Source organism: Lontra canadensis, unplaced genomic scaffold, assembly GCF_010015895.1.
Source record: "Lontra canadensis isolate GAN:19392208 unplaced genomic scaffold, GSC_riverotter_1.0 scaffold184, whole genome shotgun sequence".
In the NCBI taxonomy this organism is placed as follows: Eukaryota; Metazoa; Chordata; class Mammalia; order Carnivora; family Mustelidae; genus Lontra; species Lontra canadensis.
In genome coordinates this window covers 1,692,600-1,709,666 of record NW_022631178.1, presented here as the reverse complement: position 1 = coordinate 1,709,666, position 17,067 = coordinate 1,692,600, and the positions used below count along the sequence as shown (strand labels likewise).

General features: G+C 59.4%; 2 protein-coding genes and 1 pseudogene across 2 annotated transcripts in view; 2 read left to right on the top strand and 1 right to left on the bottom strand.

Moving 5' to 3' along the window:
- Window positions 1-1,013, bottom strand: part of LOC116860833 — a 4,489-nt pseudogene extending 3,476 nt beyond the window's left edge.
- DIRAS1 (DIRAS family GTPase 1) lies at window positions 11-3,497 on the top strand. The gene is made up of 2 exons (XM_032847083.1): window positions 11-123; window positions 2,776-3,497. The coding sequence occupies exon 2, from the start codon at window positions 2,848-2,850 to the stop codon at window positions 3,442-3,444; it is 597 nt and encodes a 198-aa protein (XP_032702974.1). The 5' UTR covers window positions 11-123; window positions 2,776-2,847; the 3' UTR covers window positions 3,445-3,497.
- Window positions 3,498-8,814: 5,317 nt separating this feature from the next.
- GNG7 (G protein subunit gamma 7) overlaps window positions 8,815-17,067 on the top strand; it is a 111,389-nt gene continuing 103,136 nt past the window's right edge. The window contains exon 1 of the mRNA XM_032847058.1: window positions 8,815-8,869. The gene's annotated coding sequence lies outside the window, so the exon portion shown is untranslated. The remainder of the gene's footprint in view (window positions 8,870-17,067) is intronic.

The window sequence follows — 17,067 nt, the reverse complement described above, 5'->3', positions numbered from 1 at the left end:
GCGGCGGCGGCGGCGGCGGCGGCTCGGGCGGGCGGGCGGCGGGCGCGCAGGGGGCGGCGGCGCCCGAGCGGACACGAGCCGGCCAGCAAGCAGCCGCGGCGGCGCCGCAGGACGAGCGCCCAGGTAGGCGGCCGGGGCGGGGGACGGGGCTCCGGGTCCTTCCGCACCCCACCCGCGAGGCCCGCGGGGCCCTCTCCCTGCGCGCCCCTCCTTTGTCCGAACCCCACCCTCGCGGCCGCGGGGCCAGGCCCTCCCGCTCCCGGCGCCCCCCTCCCCACTGCCCGCCCGGACCCCCTCCCCAGTCCCTGGAGCCCCGGCCGCGCCGCGCTCGGCGCGCCCACCTTGGACAGCTCCCCCCAGGCGCCCTCCCGCCCCCGCGGTCCTGGCAGCGCGCCCCTCCTCCAAGCCAGCCCCTCCCCCAGGCCCGCCGCAAACCCCTCTGGGTGGGTCGGTCCCGCTCAGTCGCAGCCCCCTCCGTGAGGGGTCAGAGGGGTCCTGGGCTTGTCTTCCCGCGGAGCACCCGCTCAGCCTCCTGCCTCTGGGCCGAGCCAAGCCCCTCACCCAGGAACCCCTCCCTTGGCCCTTCCCCCACCACTGAGAGCCTCCGCTGGCCCAGGGGAGCCGGGGGCTGGTCGCCTGAGTGTGCCTCCCTTCCCTCAGGCCCCCTGCCATCCAGCCCCTCGTTAGGCAGGTAGTCCCTAGGTCAGACCCCTCCCCCATTCAGTTAAGCAGTGAGTGAGTGTGTGAGTGTGTGTCCTGTGCCCTCCCCTGGGTGGAGGCCTGCTCTCCCGGCCTGGGGAGGGTCAGGTTGGGCTACCTTGCATAGGAGGAGGACCCTGGGCTGTGTAGCCAGCTGGGGCCCAATTCAAGTCCTCTTCTGCTCTGCCACCTCCCTGCTCCGTGACCTTGAGCTGGGGCCTCCCCCCTTGGAGCCTCAGAGCCCGCCACCCCGTACCCCCACCCTGCAGGAAGTGAGGGTGGGAGTCAAGCAGCGCCAGGTAGGTACCTGGCATGGATGTGGGGGTTAGGGAATGGGGGCTCCTAGTCCAGGGACTGCAGCCCCAGCAGGGCCCCTCCTGGAGGACGTCCTGATGGGCCTGGAGTCCTGCCTGGGGGTCTGGGGGTCCCCGGCCAGCCATGGTGGTGCCTGGCTGCACACCCTTACCCTTATGCCCCCTCTCAGGGTGCCCACCCAGGAAAGGGCAGTGCCTGCAGAGGGGGCCAGCATCCCTCCCTACCCCCCCCACCCCAGCTTCCTCCCAATGCTGAGAGTTGCCATGCGTGTCACCAAGGTGCCTAGTGATGTACGAGGAGTTAGTACTGGTAAGCGTGGCCGCGTGTGCCTGGCGCGGAAGTGGGGGGTGAGTCCGCTGTTCCTTGGATCGTCCTGTCTGTTTCTGGGAAACCTGGTGCTTTGGTCACTTCAGAACCTGCCCTCACACCCCACTGCCAGCCAAGTGCTTATACCCTGAGCCCTCACGACTAATGGTCACGATGGTCCGTCTTTACCGGGGGCCCCTGGTGCCAGGAGCCCGGCTCTGGGCTTTCTCCAGCTTCTGCATCGCTTGTCCCAGCAACTCATGGAGCAGGCGCTGTGACAAAACCCAGGCTCGGGGACCCCGACCCACCTGTCCTGGTTCTCACCTTCGGCTTCACACCACCGAGTCTTATACCCCACACACACCCAAGGGAGGTAACCTAGTCCAGGTGAAACCTCGTGTCTCCTCCCTCCCACTGTGGACCTACCTCCATAGATATGGCCAGGAAGGACACAGATGCTGGAGACAGGCCTTCTGCGGTCCCACCCCAAGCCCAGGCCTCTTCCCCCACCTGCAGCATTTCAGGAATTGCTGTGCTGTGTGACCTCGGGAGGCCACTGGACCTCTCTGAGTACAGGTGCAGAGAGAGAGGCTAGGAGGATGTCCTTTAGGAAGGTCTATTCCTCCAGAAACTAACAGACCTTGAACCAGAGCCGTGGCAGGCCAGACTGGTTTGGGGGCACAGTGCAGGAAGTGGAGACCTTTCTCATTGGGTCCAGGCTTCATTTTCTCACCTCTGACCTGGGCTGCTGTCAGAAATCAGTGCCCTGATTTGCAAATTATGGCTTTTGGACTTCCAGTATCACGATCACACTTACGGGGTGAGAGAGGGGAGGAGGCATATGTACTGTGCGAGTTCCCAGGGCCATGGCCCTGGGCCACCAGGTTTGTCCCTTCTGGGCCCAAGAGGACAGGCAAACTAAAGACGCCCCACCACGTGGCCCCCGTGAGGTTTGAGAACCTCTGGGCTGTGGAAAAACAGGAAGCCTGGGGTTGCTGGAGAGAGGCACCATTTCGCAGAGGAGGACTCTGAGGCTCAGGGTGGCAATGCATAGCCTTGCCCAGGTCACAGACCAGCTCTGCTGGCTTCCAAGAGCCCATGGGCACAGTGGGAAGAGAAGGAGAGGCCAGTGCAGCCTGGGAGGGAGGCATGCAGGTGAGGAAAGGAGTTAGTGCCCTGCACGATGGCATCTCTACTCCCCTTCCAGCCCAGAGTCCCCGGGGAACGAGCCTGGGCCCCAGGTTCTGTCGGGGCAGGGAAGCAAGCAAAGGGGGATGGCTCCAGGGCTCCACACAGGGCAGAATTGCGAAGTCAGCCAGATCAACCAAAGGGTTCTCCGCAGGACGCAGGAGAGATGCCTTGTCCCCTGAGAAGCTGCACCCCCGCCCCAGCGGGGGCCCAGAGCTGTCCCCTCTTGCCTGTGGCCTTTTGTGCCTGACACTCCTCTCTGTACAGGGTTGGTCTGGGGTTCTAGAAGCTGGCACGAGCCCTCCTGGCCCTGCCTGACCTCCTGCCACCGCGTGGAAGATGCCTGAGCAGAGCAACGACTACCGAGTGGTGGTGTTCGGGGCGGGCGGCGTGGGCAAGAGCTCGCTGGTGCTGCGCTTCGTGAAGGGCACCTTCCGGGACACCTACATCCCCACCATCGAGGACACCTACCGGCAGGTGATCAGCTGCGACAAGAGCGTGTGCACGCTGCAGATCACTGACACCACGGGCAGCCACCAGTTCCCGGCCATGCAGCGGCTGTCCATCTCCAAGGGCCACGCCTTCATCCTGGTCTACTCCATCACCAGCAAGCAGTCGCTGGAGGAGCTGGGGCCCATCTACAAGCTCATCGTGCAGATCAAGGGCAGTGTCGAGGACATCCCCGTCATGCTGGTGGGCAACAAGTGCGACGAGACGCAGCGGGAGGTGGACACCCGCGAGGCGCAGGCCGTAGCCCAGGAGTGGAAGTGCGCCTTCATGGAGACGTCGGCCAAGATGAACTACAACGTCAAGGAGCTTTTCCAGGAGCTGCTCACGCTGGAGACTCGCCGGAACATGAGCCTGAACATCGATGGCAAGCGCTCCAGCAAACAGAAGAGGACAGACCGCGTCAAGGGCAAATGCGTCCTCATGTGAGCCCAGAACGCCCGCCACCAGCCGGCCCCTGCCTCCCCCACCGACCCTGCTCCTCCTCCCTCTGCTCCCGGCCTCCGGTCCTCCCGGCCCTCCTCCCCACCTTCTTCTCTCTCCCTCTCATCTCTTCCACTTCTCTTCTCTTACCCAACACCTCTGTGGGGGATACTGAGGTCCTGGTGAGCCCGCGGCAGGTCTGGGGTTCCAACCTGGCCCTGCCGCGGGCTCTGCCTCCCACCCCCGCCCCCCCAGGCCTGTCTGCACCCCCCAAAGCCAAGTGCTGGAGGTGGCCCCCTGGATCCGCACGTGAGAAAATGGGGAAGCTGGACGTCCCCGCTGGAGCTGAGGATGTCGAGTCTTCCGTGTCTCTGCCCGTCTCTCTCTCTTTCCCTTGGGGGCCCCGAGCCAGACCTGTGTCTCCCCCATCAGATCACTGTGACCTTGCTGGGGAGGGGGACTGAAAATGCACATGGACCTAAGAGTTTGCTCTCCCCTTTTGGTGTTTGACACACGCTGCCCCTGCTCCATTCCTCGTGACCTCTGGCCTGTGCCCCCACCCCAGGTCCCCAGTACAGTCCTCACCCCTGTCCCCACAGCCTCGGTGAGGGGGAGGGGCTTGCGGGATGGGTCTCAGGCCACCAGGCAATAACCACAGAGCCTGCCACGGTGCCGGGCCAGCCTGGAACCCCACTCCTCTCCCTGCCTGGGGGACCTGGGGTGCACCCAGGGGAGGCTTGGGACTGGCCCATGGCCACAGCACAACTCAAGGGGACCATCCAGAGTGAATATGGGGGTCTCCCCAGAGATTGGCACAGCCTGTCACCTGTGAGCCTCAGGCAGGGGCCCATGGGGTGCTGGGGAGGGGGTCCCCAGGACCCCGTCCAGGGGCAGGCAGCTGGACCCAGCACCAGCAGGGTCAGAGGGATTCCAGGCAGAGCTCTGTCCAGCCCACTGCCTCCCGCCAACTGTGCCCCAGAGAGGGGGCTCTGCCCGGGAAGGTGTATGTCTATGAGATTCCAAGTGCTCTCTGAGAGTGTCTGGATAACCACGCGTGTGGGACCCTGATGCATGGGACCCTGATGTGTGGGACCAGCGTGAAGGGGAGCTGCAGGCCTGGGGTGCGGAGGCGCCCCCGGGCCGGTGTGTTTGTGCCGCGTGGTGTGCACAGGGAGACGGCTTGTGTCTAAGATGTGTCTAAGTGTGCACGTGTGTGTGTGTGTGTGTGTGTCTGTCATTTGGATAGTAGGTCTATGTCCCGGTCTCTATGTGATAGTGGTGTAGGCTCTGTGTGGGGGTGGGCAGTGCGGTGTGGACAGGACTGGCTCTCTGTGTCGATGGGAACCTTCGTACCAGCATTCAGTGGGATTGTAAGTGGTCGTACTTTGGGGAGTGGGTGACGTGATTTCTAGGACCACATCCGTGAGCCTGTCTGCTCTGTCTGAGGAACGCTCAGCCGGTTTGACCTGGTAGCGAGGTTGCTCTCAGCTCCAACTCTGTATCGTCAGCTGGTGGCGCCTACCAAGACACCACAACACCCACCGCCAGAAACTGCACTTGTCGGTTGCCTCTGCTCCTGTGGGTCGGGAGGGCAGGCACGGCTTCCCTGAGACTTCCGCTTGGATCTCCGAGGCGGCGGTCCCTGTGCGGGCTGGCCGCGCGCAGTCTCATCGGAAGGCCTGACCGGGGACCGATCTGCTCCCCAGCGCACGCGGCTGTCAGCGGCATTCCGTTTTCTGCAGTTTCAGGCCTGAGGGGCTCTGCTGCTCACTAGAGGCCCCGAGCGCCACCCGCGGCCCCTTGCCACCTGGGTCTCTCCCGGGGGTTGCTCACAGTGCTGGGCGTCCTGGGGCGTGATGGGGCTGCGTGTGCTTGCTTGGGTGTTCTTAGGCGGGTGGGGACTGCCCTGCATGTGTGCACGTGCGGGAAAGACCATGTCGTGGTACGGTGACCACACGGGGACCGTTTGTGGGTAAGAGAGACCGTTTCTGTCCATCTTAGTAGCTGTGCGTTTGGTCCTGTCTGTGTTTGTGTGACTCTGCAAATGTTTACTGGGCACACTGTGTAGAGGGAGGGAGTGTGTGTGTGCAAGTGTGTGTCACCGCCTGGCACGGGGACGGCCCCCTGGAAGAGCTGGTAGCAACCTGCCTGAGCACAGCTGAGCCCCCCACCCTGCGGCGGGTCCAGGGTCCACCAGCAACTGGTGTTGCTCCCTTCCCCACCCCGGGAGCGTTTCCTGGGCCTTGCTGGGCAGGGGTCTGCAGCCCTTTCTCAGGGACACACCCTGATAGCACAATCTCCCTGGGGCCCCGCCCACCTCCAGGCCTCTCCCCCCGCCCCAGGCCATGGGCCCCTGGGGAGAAGGGGCTCCTGCCGCAGGAGGGACCTGAGAGCCCGTCTTGCCTGGGCACCCCTGGTTCTGGGGACCCTGCCAGGCCATGCTTGCTGTGACTCCACCCCTGCCCCTTCTCCCCCCGCATGTGGGTGCCCCCTGCCCCCCATTGTGGGGTCTGTGTAGCATTTGCTCTAGAAATAGTCTTCCTGCAATAAAGAAGTGGATCCTGCATCTCCTGTCAGTGCCCTTTTTTTGGCATCAGGGAGGACAGCCCACCAGCTGCAGAAGAGAAACACGAAGGAGAGGGAGGTGAGGGGTGGGGATGGGAGTAAGGGATGGGGGTGAGGGAAGGGGACAAAAAAAGCTGCTATGGGAAGAGGTTGAAAAGATCAGCACTTCTTCTGGTGGCCCCCCCAACAGGAGACCTCAGGGGCCCTGCTGGAGCCCATTAGTGCAGTCAGATGCCAGATGCCGGGAATGAGCAGGAGCTACGAGCCTCCTTTAACTTGCGGAGGAACCGGTAGGACCTCAGCTTCCCCATCAGCTAAATGGTGGCTTGAAGTTTGCAAACTTAAAAGCAGGGGCAGGATGAGGTGAGGAGAGTGAGGCACTCACCAGGGGCACAAAACTTAAATGGGGGACACCAAAAACTCAGCCATCAAGACACATATTTTAAAGCAATATTTAGTGCCAAGGGAAACATGGTGAAAAAAAATTTATATATATATATTTTTTAAGATTTTATTTATTTCTTTGAGAGAGATCACAGAGAGAGAAGGAGAAACTGACTTGCTGCTGAGCAGGGAGCCCGATGCGGGCCTGAGATCATGACCTGAACCAAAGGTAGACGCTTCACAAAATGAGACACGCAGGTGCCCCCCAAATATTAGTATTTTATTTATTTATTTACTTATTTTTAGAAGATTTTATTTATTAGACACGGAGAGAGAGATCACAAGCAGGCAGAGAGGCAGGCAGAGAGAGAGGGGGAAGCAGGTTTCCCACTGAGCAGAGAGCTCAATGCGGGGCTCCATCCCAGGACCCTGAGATCATGACCTGAGCCGAAGGCAGAGGCTTAACCCACTGAGCCACCCAGGCGCCCCAATATACTAGTATTTTAAATAAAGAGGATCTGACAGGGCCTGGAGGAAGCGAGGGAGGCCATCAGCCTGAGCACAGCCCTGGGTCTTGATTTTCTGTCGCATTTTGGTATTTTGTTTGTCCTCTATTATTTCTGCGTTTATCTTGAATTTTTAAAATATTGGGTTCAGGGGTGCCTGGGTGGCTCAGTGGGTTAAGCCTCTGCCTTCAGCTCAGGTCATGATTCCAGGGTCCTGGGATGGAGTCCCGCGTCGGGCTCTCTGCTCAGCAGGGAGCCTGCTTCCCTCTCTCTCTCTGCCTGCCTCTTCACCTACTTGTGATCTCTCTCTATCAAATAAATAAATAAAATCTTTAAAAAAATTAAAATATTGGATTCACACAGTATTTACCTTGATAGCAAGGTTTTCTGGGTTTTCTGGTTTCGTTTTGTTTTGTTTTTTATTGGGGACCCTCTAGGTTTGGGATTTGAGAAAAGTGCCCTTCTTGTCTCACCACAGTCCTCGTCCTGGTCTGTCTTTGGGATCACAGGAGGATGTCCTTGGGTGACCTACACTCAGTCACTTGGCCCAGCCAGCCCAGGTATGGCCAGACCTGAGTTTCCAAGAGAGCCTGGAAATCTAGATTTTTTTTTTTTGTGAAATGTTCTTATTTTTAAATGGTAGCAATGGATTTACATTTTTAAAGGATTTGGGGGCCATATCCCACCTGTCGGCCAGCAGTTTGTGACCCTTATTTAGGTAACAATTCCATCTTTACAAAGAGATGGGGGCTGGAGAGTGAGATGCTGGTTCCCAGGCTCCTGGTTCTCTCTGTGCACTGCAGGGGATTACAGGGATGATGGGAGCCCTGGAGGTGCTCAGCTGGGAGGCCAGAGGCTCAGATCACAGAGTATCAGTAAACTACATGAAGTTCTAGGAGTCCTGGCATCTGGTGGCTTCATCTTCTTATAAGAAATCCTCCCCTCCCTGACTGTCAATGCTTTTGGAGACATACCATACATTTTCCAACATCACCAGGGGAGCTTTTTAAAGATATGCATTCCAGGGCTCCATGGAATTCTGGATCATTCAATCTGGGTGGGGGCCAAGGAACATGCTTTTTCATTTTCTAAATCATTTTTTAAAAGATTTTATTTATTCATGAGAGAGAGCATAAGCAGAGGGGGGAGACAGAGAGTGGAAGTAGCAGACTCCCCACTGAGCAGGGAGCCAGATGCGGGGCTCGATCCCAAGACCCTGAGATCCTGAGATACTGACCTGAGCCGAAGGCAGAGGCTTAACCCACTGAGCCACCCAGGTGCCCCATGAACCTGGTTTTCTTAGATCCAGGCCCAGGAATTAGGAAATTGAGAAACGCTGGAAATTATGAGACAGGCTTGGGCAAATGACCTTGGGTTTAACCTCTCTGAGACTCAATTACCACCTCTGTAAAATGGGGACAAGGCAATTTCACCTCTTAGTCTTATGCAGAAGGTTCAAAATGATGGGGAAGTTGTTATTGCCCCGCAGGTCAAGCGATCTATGAGGAAGGGATATACTTCTCCCGAAAGTGAGGCCCAGGAGCTAGGCTCTTGAATTCCAATCGCGAATCGCCTCGCACCCCATTGACGTCACCGAGTCACCTCTGGAAATCCGCTCGTCACTGGCGGCGGAGTCCGCCACAGAGGGCCTATTTGCATATCAGCATAGCTCCGCCCCCCAACGCGGTCCCCGCTCGCGGGTGGCTAGCGGCGCTGCCACTCAGCGCTCCGCCCCTGGCCCCGCCCACGCCACTAGCCCCGCCCCCTCGCCTGGGTGCAGCCTACCCCGCTGCCTGCCCCATGCCCCACCCCGGCCGGAGCCTCCCGCAGCCGGGGCTCCTGATTGGCCGCGCTGGCTGCCAGTGCCCGTCCCCCGCGCTCCGGCCCCGCCCCGCGGAGGGAGCGGGCGCTTGCCGGCGAGGCTGCGGGTTCGGCTGCGCGGCGGGGCTGAGGCGGCCGCGGCTGCCCGAGCGCAGGTAAGGGCGCGTGCAGCCGTGGGCCGGGCCGGGGTCGGCCGCCCCCGCCTCGGGCCGGGGGAACAGGGGCGCGGCCCGGGCGGAGAGCGGGCCGGGGCGGCCCGGGGAAGGCGCCCTGGGAGGGCTCCGATTTGGCTGCGGACCGAATTGGGGGTCGGAGTCAGTGAGGAAGGGGCTGGGGCCGGGGGTCCGGTCCAGTGTTGGGGGTCGCGGTCAGCGAGGAAGGGGCTGTGTGTGGGGGGGTCCGGTCCAGAGTTGGGGGTCGCGGTTAGTGAGGAAGGGACTGTGGGGGGCTCCGCCGGAGTTGAGGGTCGCGGTCAGTGAGGAAGAGGCTGCGGCCGGGGGTCCGGTCCAGAGTTGGGGGTCTCGGTCAGCGAGGAAGGGGTTGTGGGGGGGCCCGCCGGAGGTGGGGGGGGCGGGCAGGGAGGGAGGGGGGGGGGGGGGGGGTCCGCCGGAGTTGGGGGTCGCGGTTAGTGAGGAAAGGGCTGTGGCCCGCGGATCCGCGGGAGTTGTGGGTCCTGGTCAGTGAGGAAGAGGCTGGGTCCAGGGTCGAGTCTAGAGTTGGGGGTCGCGGTCAGTGAGGAAGGGGCTGGGGCTGCAGGTCTGGTCCAGAGTTGAGGGTCACCGTCAGTGAAGGAGGGGCTGTGGCGGGGAGCAGTGGGGCGGGGAACGGGGGGGAGGGGTTCCGCTGGAGTTGGGCATCCCGGTCAGTGACGAAGGGGCGGGGGCTGGGGATCCAGACTGGAGTTGGGGGTCAGAGGGAGGTGGGGGCTGGGGCTGTAGTTGGGGTCTGAGTCAGATTGGGGTGGAGGTCCGGGGAGGGTGGGGGTGAGTTGAAAGTGGTCGTGAGCTGGGGAGGGAGCTGCGTTGGGAGTTTGGGGTTGCAGGCGGGCAGGGAGGAGACTGAGGTGTGCAGCCAGGGGTGGAGCTGGGGACCCCGGGGAATGACTGAGGCCACCCCAGAGAGGGGAGCAGAGAAAGGGGGCACAGTGCTTGGGAGGGCCAGTCCCCTCTCGGCCGGGTCTGAGGGCCGTGGTGATGGAGGGCTCTGAAACCTGGTGCTGGGGTTTAGGGGGAGGACGACGACGAGTCAGGAGGAAGTGGGGGGTCTTGGTTAGAAGTCAGTTACGAGGATTGTGGAGGCTTTGGGGGGCTAACCATTTGGTGCAGAAACCCCTGGGCTCCGGTGAGCTGGAGGACAAGGGGGTCCGACATACTTTGGGAGGTCAGCTTCTAGGACGCAGGGTGTAAGCAGAACGGGTCGTGGCGGTGACCGAGTTTTCCAGGAATTTCTGGGCTCAGGACCGAGGAACCAAGGTGGGAGTTTTGGGGGTGATGGTATTGAAGGATGTGGGTGGCGCTTTGTGTTTTGGGGCGAGCGGGGGCTGCTGGGGGCTGGACCGTGGGTGGGAGAGGACAGGCGTGATGAACAGCGGCTCGAGGGCCACGACTGTTGCTAGGTGTCCGGATGCAGGGATGCCCAGTTCACACACTTGGCCGGAGTGGTGGGCCGAGGTCTTGCGGAAACAAAGGGTGTGGTGGGCTGCGCAGGGCAGGCTGGGCCTCTGGCCGCCTGGGAGTTTACTTTGCTGCCCCGCGAGCCAGGCGTCGGAAAGCAGTAGCGGGCCCCTCACAGGACTGCCCGGGGGTCAGACGAGGGAATGCACGCACCCAGCGCGCTCCTGGCACATGGCAGGGGGACGTGAGTCGCTGATAATAATGTTCTAAATTAAGGGGTTTTTTGGGAGGGGGAAGGTGGGTGGGTAGAATTACTGGGTTGTCACAGAGGGAGGGGCAGGGAAGGGAAGGCGTCAGCTGGAGCTTGACTGCAGTGCTTTAGCCTTGGGGTACGCAGAGCACCCCTGGAGCTTTAAAAAAGAATCTCTGGGGGGGGAAAAAAGTCCCTATCATTAAAAGTAAGGAAAAAGTAGAAAGGAGGAAGGGTCTGAAACTAGGAGATTCTGAAGGTTTGTCCGGAACTGGCACATCTGCTTAAGAGAAGGTTGCGTGCATGGGCCATTGTGATTTCAGTGTACCCCCAGGGGCCATTCCAGTATGTACCCCAAAGGGGACTGCCGGGCCGCAGTTACACGCTCGTTGCATGTAGGAACTCCCACAGCCGCGCTCACATGACGGACCCGGGTCTCCGCTCGCCACTGCTGACGTCGGGGTGGGGTCGCAGTCTGTGGGGCGTCCTGGGCACTGGGGGGCGCTGAGCAGCTTCCCTGGCCCCACCCACTCCATGCCAGCAGCCCCCAAATTCATGATGGCCACAGCCGTCCGCGGACACTGCCCGGTGCCCCCTCGGTGCAGAGTCACCCCAGGAGTGACCCCTGTTCTAGGCAAAACGAGGTTATGTTCCCCTCCGCAGACCACATCCCCCCTTTGATCCTTAGAAGTGTGGCCGTTTATACCTGGGGTGGCTCTGAAAGTCATCGGGTGCCGGGATTTGAGAGGAAAAACGCTTCCTGAGGATCTTAGCGGTGCTGGCTTCTCTCCCAGTGCGTCTTCGTCTTCCGTGTGGCTTCTGAACGCGCATTCCCGGGGTCGCACGCCCGGGGTGAACCGCTAAGTCACAAGCCCTGGGCGATGCCGAGGTTTCGGGGTTGTTTCCCCGTTTTTAACCCAGCGCGCGAGTTTTGCCCAGATGCCAAGGGCGTGAGGGCGATTCCTGGTCTTACTTAGAAAGTGTGCAGTGAACGATGCCATCCTCTGCCCTGTCTGCTGCCCGGGGCCTGGGTTTGAAGGGAAGGACGAGGGAGTATGAATTACCCAGCACAGGCTCAGCTTCGCGCTTACTGAGCGGGCGCGTTATTTGTGTACGCCGCGCGGTTGAGTAAAAAGCTGCTTCTTCTGTTCAAGGTGTCGTTACAAATTTTCTCATTTGCATCCGGAAACCAAGAAGAGTCCTTAACAGGGCATTTACTAGGTCATTCCCGTGCTCGAAGCCCTTTGTAGTTTCCCACAAAAGGGCCGTTGTGTGTGGCCTCCAGGGCTCTGGAAGTTTCTGGAGCTTTCTAGAGAGGATGGTTACCAGGACAGCTGCACGGTTGCTGGGTACTGGTACAGAGTTACCCCCGCCCTCCTTTGTGCCCGCAGTAGCGGCCAGCAGGTGACTGCCCGCCGGGACCTCTGTTCAGGAAGGTTTCTCCGGCGCCCACCGGACGCCCGCGTGCTCGGGTCCGTGGTGGCTGGCGTCTGCGGTTCCGGGGGCCTCCCCGCGCTTCCCGCTGTCCTTGTCCACAGTTCTGGACCTGGCTTTTTGTTGCTTCTGTCTCGTGCCGCCTCCAGCCTGGCCTCTCGCTCTCCAGGCTCCAGAGGAAAACCGTGGCGTATGTCACCCAGCACACCTTGGGGACCAGTTGGGGCTGCTGCAAAGACGGAGTGACCTGTCCTCGGGAGCTGGGGTGTGGGGTGGTGGCCCCCACCCTCCTTGTCCACCCTGCCAGCTGGCACGCAGGGCGGCTTTGGGCAGCTCTGAGACTTCCAGAAACGGCTACTACTTTTCCTTGAGAACCTTGCAGAGGGGAGGATCTTACTGCTTTTCATTCTTTTCAATAGAAGTACAATTTCCGCGCCATAAGATTCAGTCATTTTAAGCACAGAGTTCAGTTTTGGGGGGAAGTCACAGAGTTCAGTTTTGGGGGGCAGGTTACGGAGCTGTGCAGCCAACCGCGTGAAACTTTGGAGCCTTCCATCACTCATACAGGGTCCCTGTAACCATTAACCATCTCTCCCTGATCTCCCCTCCCCGGGCCCCTTCCCGTCCACAGAGGGCCCTGGTCTGGGCGTGTCACACGCGTGGACTCACACCCCGTGTGGCCTTCTGTGTCTGGGTCCCTCCCTGAGCGTCGTGGGCTCGGGGTCCGCCCCCGGGGCCGCGCGTGGGGGCCTCGCTCCCGTTCCTGGGTGAGTGATAGCCCGCCCCGTGAGCGGACACACTTGCTCTCCCCCTTCCTCTGGCTGGACTCTGGGTTGCCCCCGCCCCCATTTCGGTACTGAACAATCAAGCTGCTATTTAAGTGGCTCTTTCCTGGCACTTGGTGGCCTGTTGAACTGAAGCTTGGGGCAGCCTGGGGGTCAGCCTTCCAGGTCCTCCCCGTCTCTTTTCCGCTTCAGTTAAGTGCTTTGTGGTCTCCGGCCACCACGCATCCTAGCAGGTGGGTGGCCTTCTGGCCCGCCCAGGTGGGCAGCTCCGTCCGCCAGAATCTGCTCCGTGAGGCACGGTGTGTCTGTCATTGCCCTGCCTCCTCTTCCAACTCATCACCCACTTGACAGAATCGAAATGCCCCAGGCGGCCTGGGTGGCACCACGGGAGTTGGCCCCACCTCACCTTTCCCCTGTGACCTTCACTTTGCCTGCAGAAACCCGCCCCTCTTGCCCCTCCGCTCAGCACAGCCTCCCTTTCCTGGATGGTGCGGTTTGCTGTCTCCTTTGTCTGAAGCCTGCCTGCCTTCCTTCCTTCCTGCCTTCCTTCCTCTCCCCAACAAAGGCTGCTTGTGCGCCTATTTTAAGCGTCAGAGCGGGTGCCAGGCGCCGGGAGTGCCACGTGAATGAGATGCTTGTGTGCATGCGTGGGGAGGCGTGGAGACGGGGGACCCAGGGCCATTCTGTCCCTGGCCTGGCTCTCTGAGTGGGGGGGGGTCCCTGGGGATGGTGGAGACAGGCCCAGGCCTGGGTATCCTGTGAGCTCCACAGGTGCTGCGAGAAGGGAAGCCTTCCGGGGGTGGAGAGGTGGGGACGTGGGGACCCTGTGTGTAGGACAGGCCAGGGACAAGCTTCACTCCGAAAGGTTTGCTGGGGGACAGGTGGGGGTGCAGAGTACCCCTCGTGCAAGCCCCAAGGCGGGGCCCAATCTTCGATGTCATTTCACTCAGGGTCTCCCCTGCGGCACTGCTAACACTTGGGCCAGCTTCCTCCCTATGGGGCCGTCCTAGGCACTGCTGGGGGCCGAGCAGCCTCCCTGAGCCCAACCCCTTCATGCCAGGAGCACCCCCAGTCATGACAGACACAGGTGTCCCCAGGCACTGCCCAGCGTCCCCTGGGGACAGGTCACCCCTGGTTGGGAATATTTCAAATAAGATTTTATGAATCTGTGATTGCATTAAAGTGAAAAGGTATGTTTGGGTTTTTTTCATAGACTGTTTTTAAGAGCAATTTCAGGTTCATAACAACATTGAGCAGAAGGGATTTCGCATATGCCCCAGGTCCCCCCTGCCAGGCTCCTGCATTATCAACGTCCCCATGAAAGCGGGACATTTGTTACAGTCCATGAACCTACACGGACACGTCATGACCCCCTAGTGTCTGTAGGTGACATTGAGACTCGCCGTTGGTGTGGTCCGCGGGTTTGGGCAGATGTATAAAGTCACGTGTCCACCATTATGGTGTCACACAGGGTAGTTTCACGGCCCTAAACAATGTTCTGTGCTCCAGCAATTTGTCCCTCCCAAGTCGGCCCTTCTCTTTTTTTTTTTTTAAGATTTTATTTATTTATTTGACACACAGAGAGATAGAGTAAGAGACAGAGCACAAGCAGGGGGAGTGGCAGAGAGGCAGGCAGAAGGAAAGGGAGAAGCAGGCTCCCTGCTGAGCAGAGAGCCCAATGTGGGGCTCGATCCCACGACCCTGGGACCATGACCTGAGCTGAAGGCAGACGCTTAACTGACTGGGCCACCCAGGCGCCCCGGCCCTTCTCTTTTTATGGCAAAGTGATAAGAACAGCTTCGTGACCCTGAGTACCTGTTGGGACAGACGTGACTCTAGGCTGTGGCATTTTCTGTGAATTATTCTTCCCTGTTCTCCCTTCAGGAAATTGTACTGTGGAAGGGAAATGGGATTCGAGCCTCATATGTAATTGTACACGTCCGACTAGCCACATTCCAAAAAACGAAATAGGTGAAACCAATTTTAATGAGTCACTTTACATAACCTGTTATATCCAAGATACTGGCATTTCCGTGTGTCGTTGGTGCGACAAAGGTGCGAGTGAACGCTAACCCCTTTCTTTCGTGTGAAGTCTTCAAGATCCGGTGTGCCCTTTGCACCCCCAGAGTTGGACATCTCATGACGAGCCCATTTCCGGTGCTCGGGGCCCCATACTGGACCTCACAGGTGTAGGAAGTGACTCGGGAAGATTTAGGAGAAGATTAGACCTCTAAAGGCATATGAGTGTAGCTTAGCATTTGGACATGTGGGTGGTTTTTAGAGCTACTGAGTGTGTGCGGTTGAGGATATGGATCGAAAGTCCCAGAAAGTCAGTTGCAGAAGAGCCCCCTAGACTGTCCAGTTCGGGAGGCGGCAAACCATGGCGCTCGGGCCAAAGCCAGCTCACCCTCTGTTTCCATGCGGCCCTTGGGCTGAGAATGGTTTTTACACTTGAAGTGGTTTCAAAAAAAAAAAAGAAACTCCAAGGTAGCGTACTGTATCACGACGTATGAAAATCATATAGGATTCTGGTTTTGCTGTCCACCGATAAAGTCATATTGTCACAGAGGCACACACGTTCATTGGTATGTTGCCTACAGTGACTTTCAGGCTATAACGTCGGAGGCCGTGTAGCTAGCAAAGCCAAGAATGCCAGTTCTCTGGCCCCTCCAGAAGAAGTCAGTCCGCCTTGCTGGTCTAACTGGCGGACTTAGAGATGAGGGAACGGGCCTGGTTTCGTGGGTTCATGGCAGTGCTGGGACTTGAACTTGGGATCCCATAGTTCAGCTTTATCTGTTCCTTTTAGCCCCAGTCTTGGGAGAGCAGATGACGCTTCACACCAGAGAGTCGCTTCTGGTGCGGTCTTGCCGGGAGCTCGCACCCCCACAGCCTCCTGGTTGAGCAGAGGTTAATGATGTGGGGACAGACGCGTAGGGTGATTTTTTTCCCCCATCGCAGCGTGCCATACTTAGTGAGACTGATTATTTATTTTCTTTAGTGTCACGAGACTTAACAGCCAATCTTAGAAATAACGGTCTCTTAGATTTGATGAACCATGGAGTCCGAGAGCTCCAAATAGAGCCCATTAGAGAATGCCGGTTATGTTTATCATCACGTTGCTTAAAGACGCACGAACGTAAAACTGCATATAGATGTCTCGTGCTCAGGGCTCTTAGCTATAAACCGAAAGAGCGGATCGAGTGCGTGAAAGAGCAGTGCAGCGAAGCAGTGGTCTTCCAAACACGCGTGCCGACGGACAGTTTTGACGTCAGGCAGGGGGCGGTTGTTTTAGAACGATGTCCAGGAGTGACAGTTTGCCCGGAGCCAGGCTTGAACACCCAGCCGGTCACAGTGAATTCCGTCATCTGGAGCCGAGGACGGGTCTCTGTTCCGCGTCCTCTGAGCTCAGAAATGCCGGGGCCTTCAGGCTGGACACTGACAAGCGTTCCTTCTTCAGGTAGGCTGAGTTTGGAAATGTTCGAGGCCACGGGGAGAGACGGAGGTTTGTTTTGTTTTCTTTCCCTTTGTCTCTTGCTGCTCTGGGAAAGCACGGGTGTTTCAGTTGGCAGCGAGAGGCCGCTGGGAGGAAATGGGGTTGGGGGGCTTTGTGGGTGGCCGGACGCTCCCTGTTGTTTGAGGAACAGATTGGTGCCCCGTCTTCTCTTTCTCCCTGTCTCTGTGTCTCATGGGAGGGTTCCAGGGGCCCCTCAGCTCTGTGTAAAGGAAACAAAGGCGTGCCCACAGCCTTCACAGGCCTCTGACCACTGTCTGTGGGTTTGGGGCTCGGGAGGGCAGGGGACCTTGGCCCCAGCCTTGCCCGGTCCCCGCCCCTCTCAGCTCCCAGTTCCCTCCCGAGAAGTGGGCCAGGCGAGGACCTGAGAGGGCTTCTGAGAAAGATCGTACGGTGCGTTCTGAGACTTGTTTTTTTTTCCTTTGATAACATTTTGACTCTGGGCTAATTTTAGGTGTCAGAAAAGTCACGAAGGCAGTGTGGAGAGTTCCCACGTGCCCCTCAGACCGCTGCGCTAGCTAGCGTCCTGTCCTCCCCCGGCGCCTGCGCTGCCCTCGGAAGTTAACCTGTGCACATTGCTATTAGCCGAAGCCCACACTTTGTCCGGATTTCTCCGCATTCCCTCTCACGTCCTTCTCTGTCCTAGGACCCCACGTGGCACTCAGCCCTTGGGGCTGAGACAGCCTCTCTGACCTTCCTTGCCTTTCATGCCTGGACAGTCTTGAGGACACCTGGTTAGGAATTTTGCACAGCGACCCCC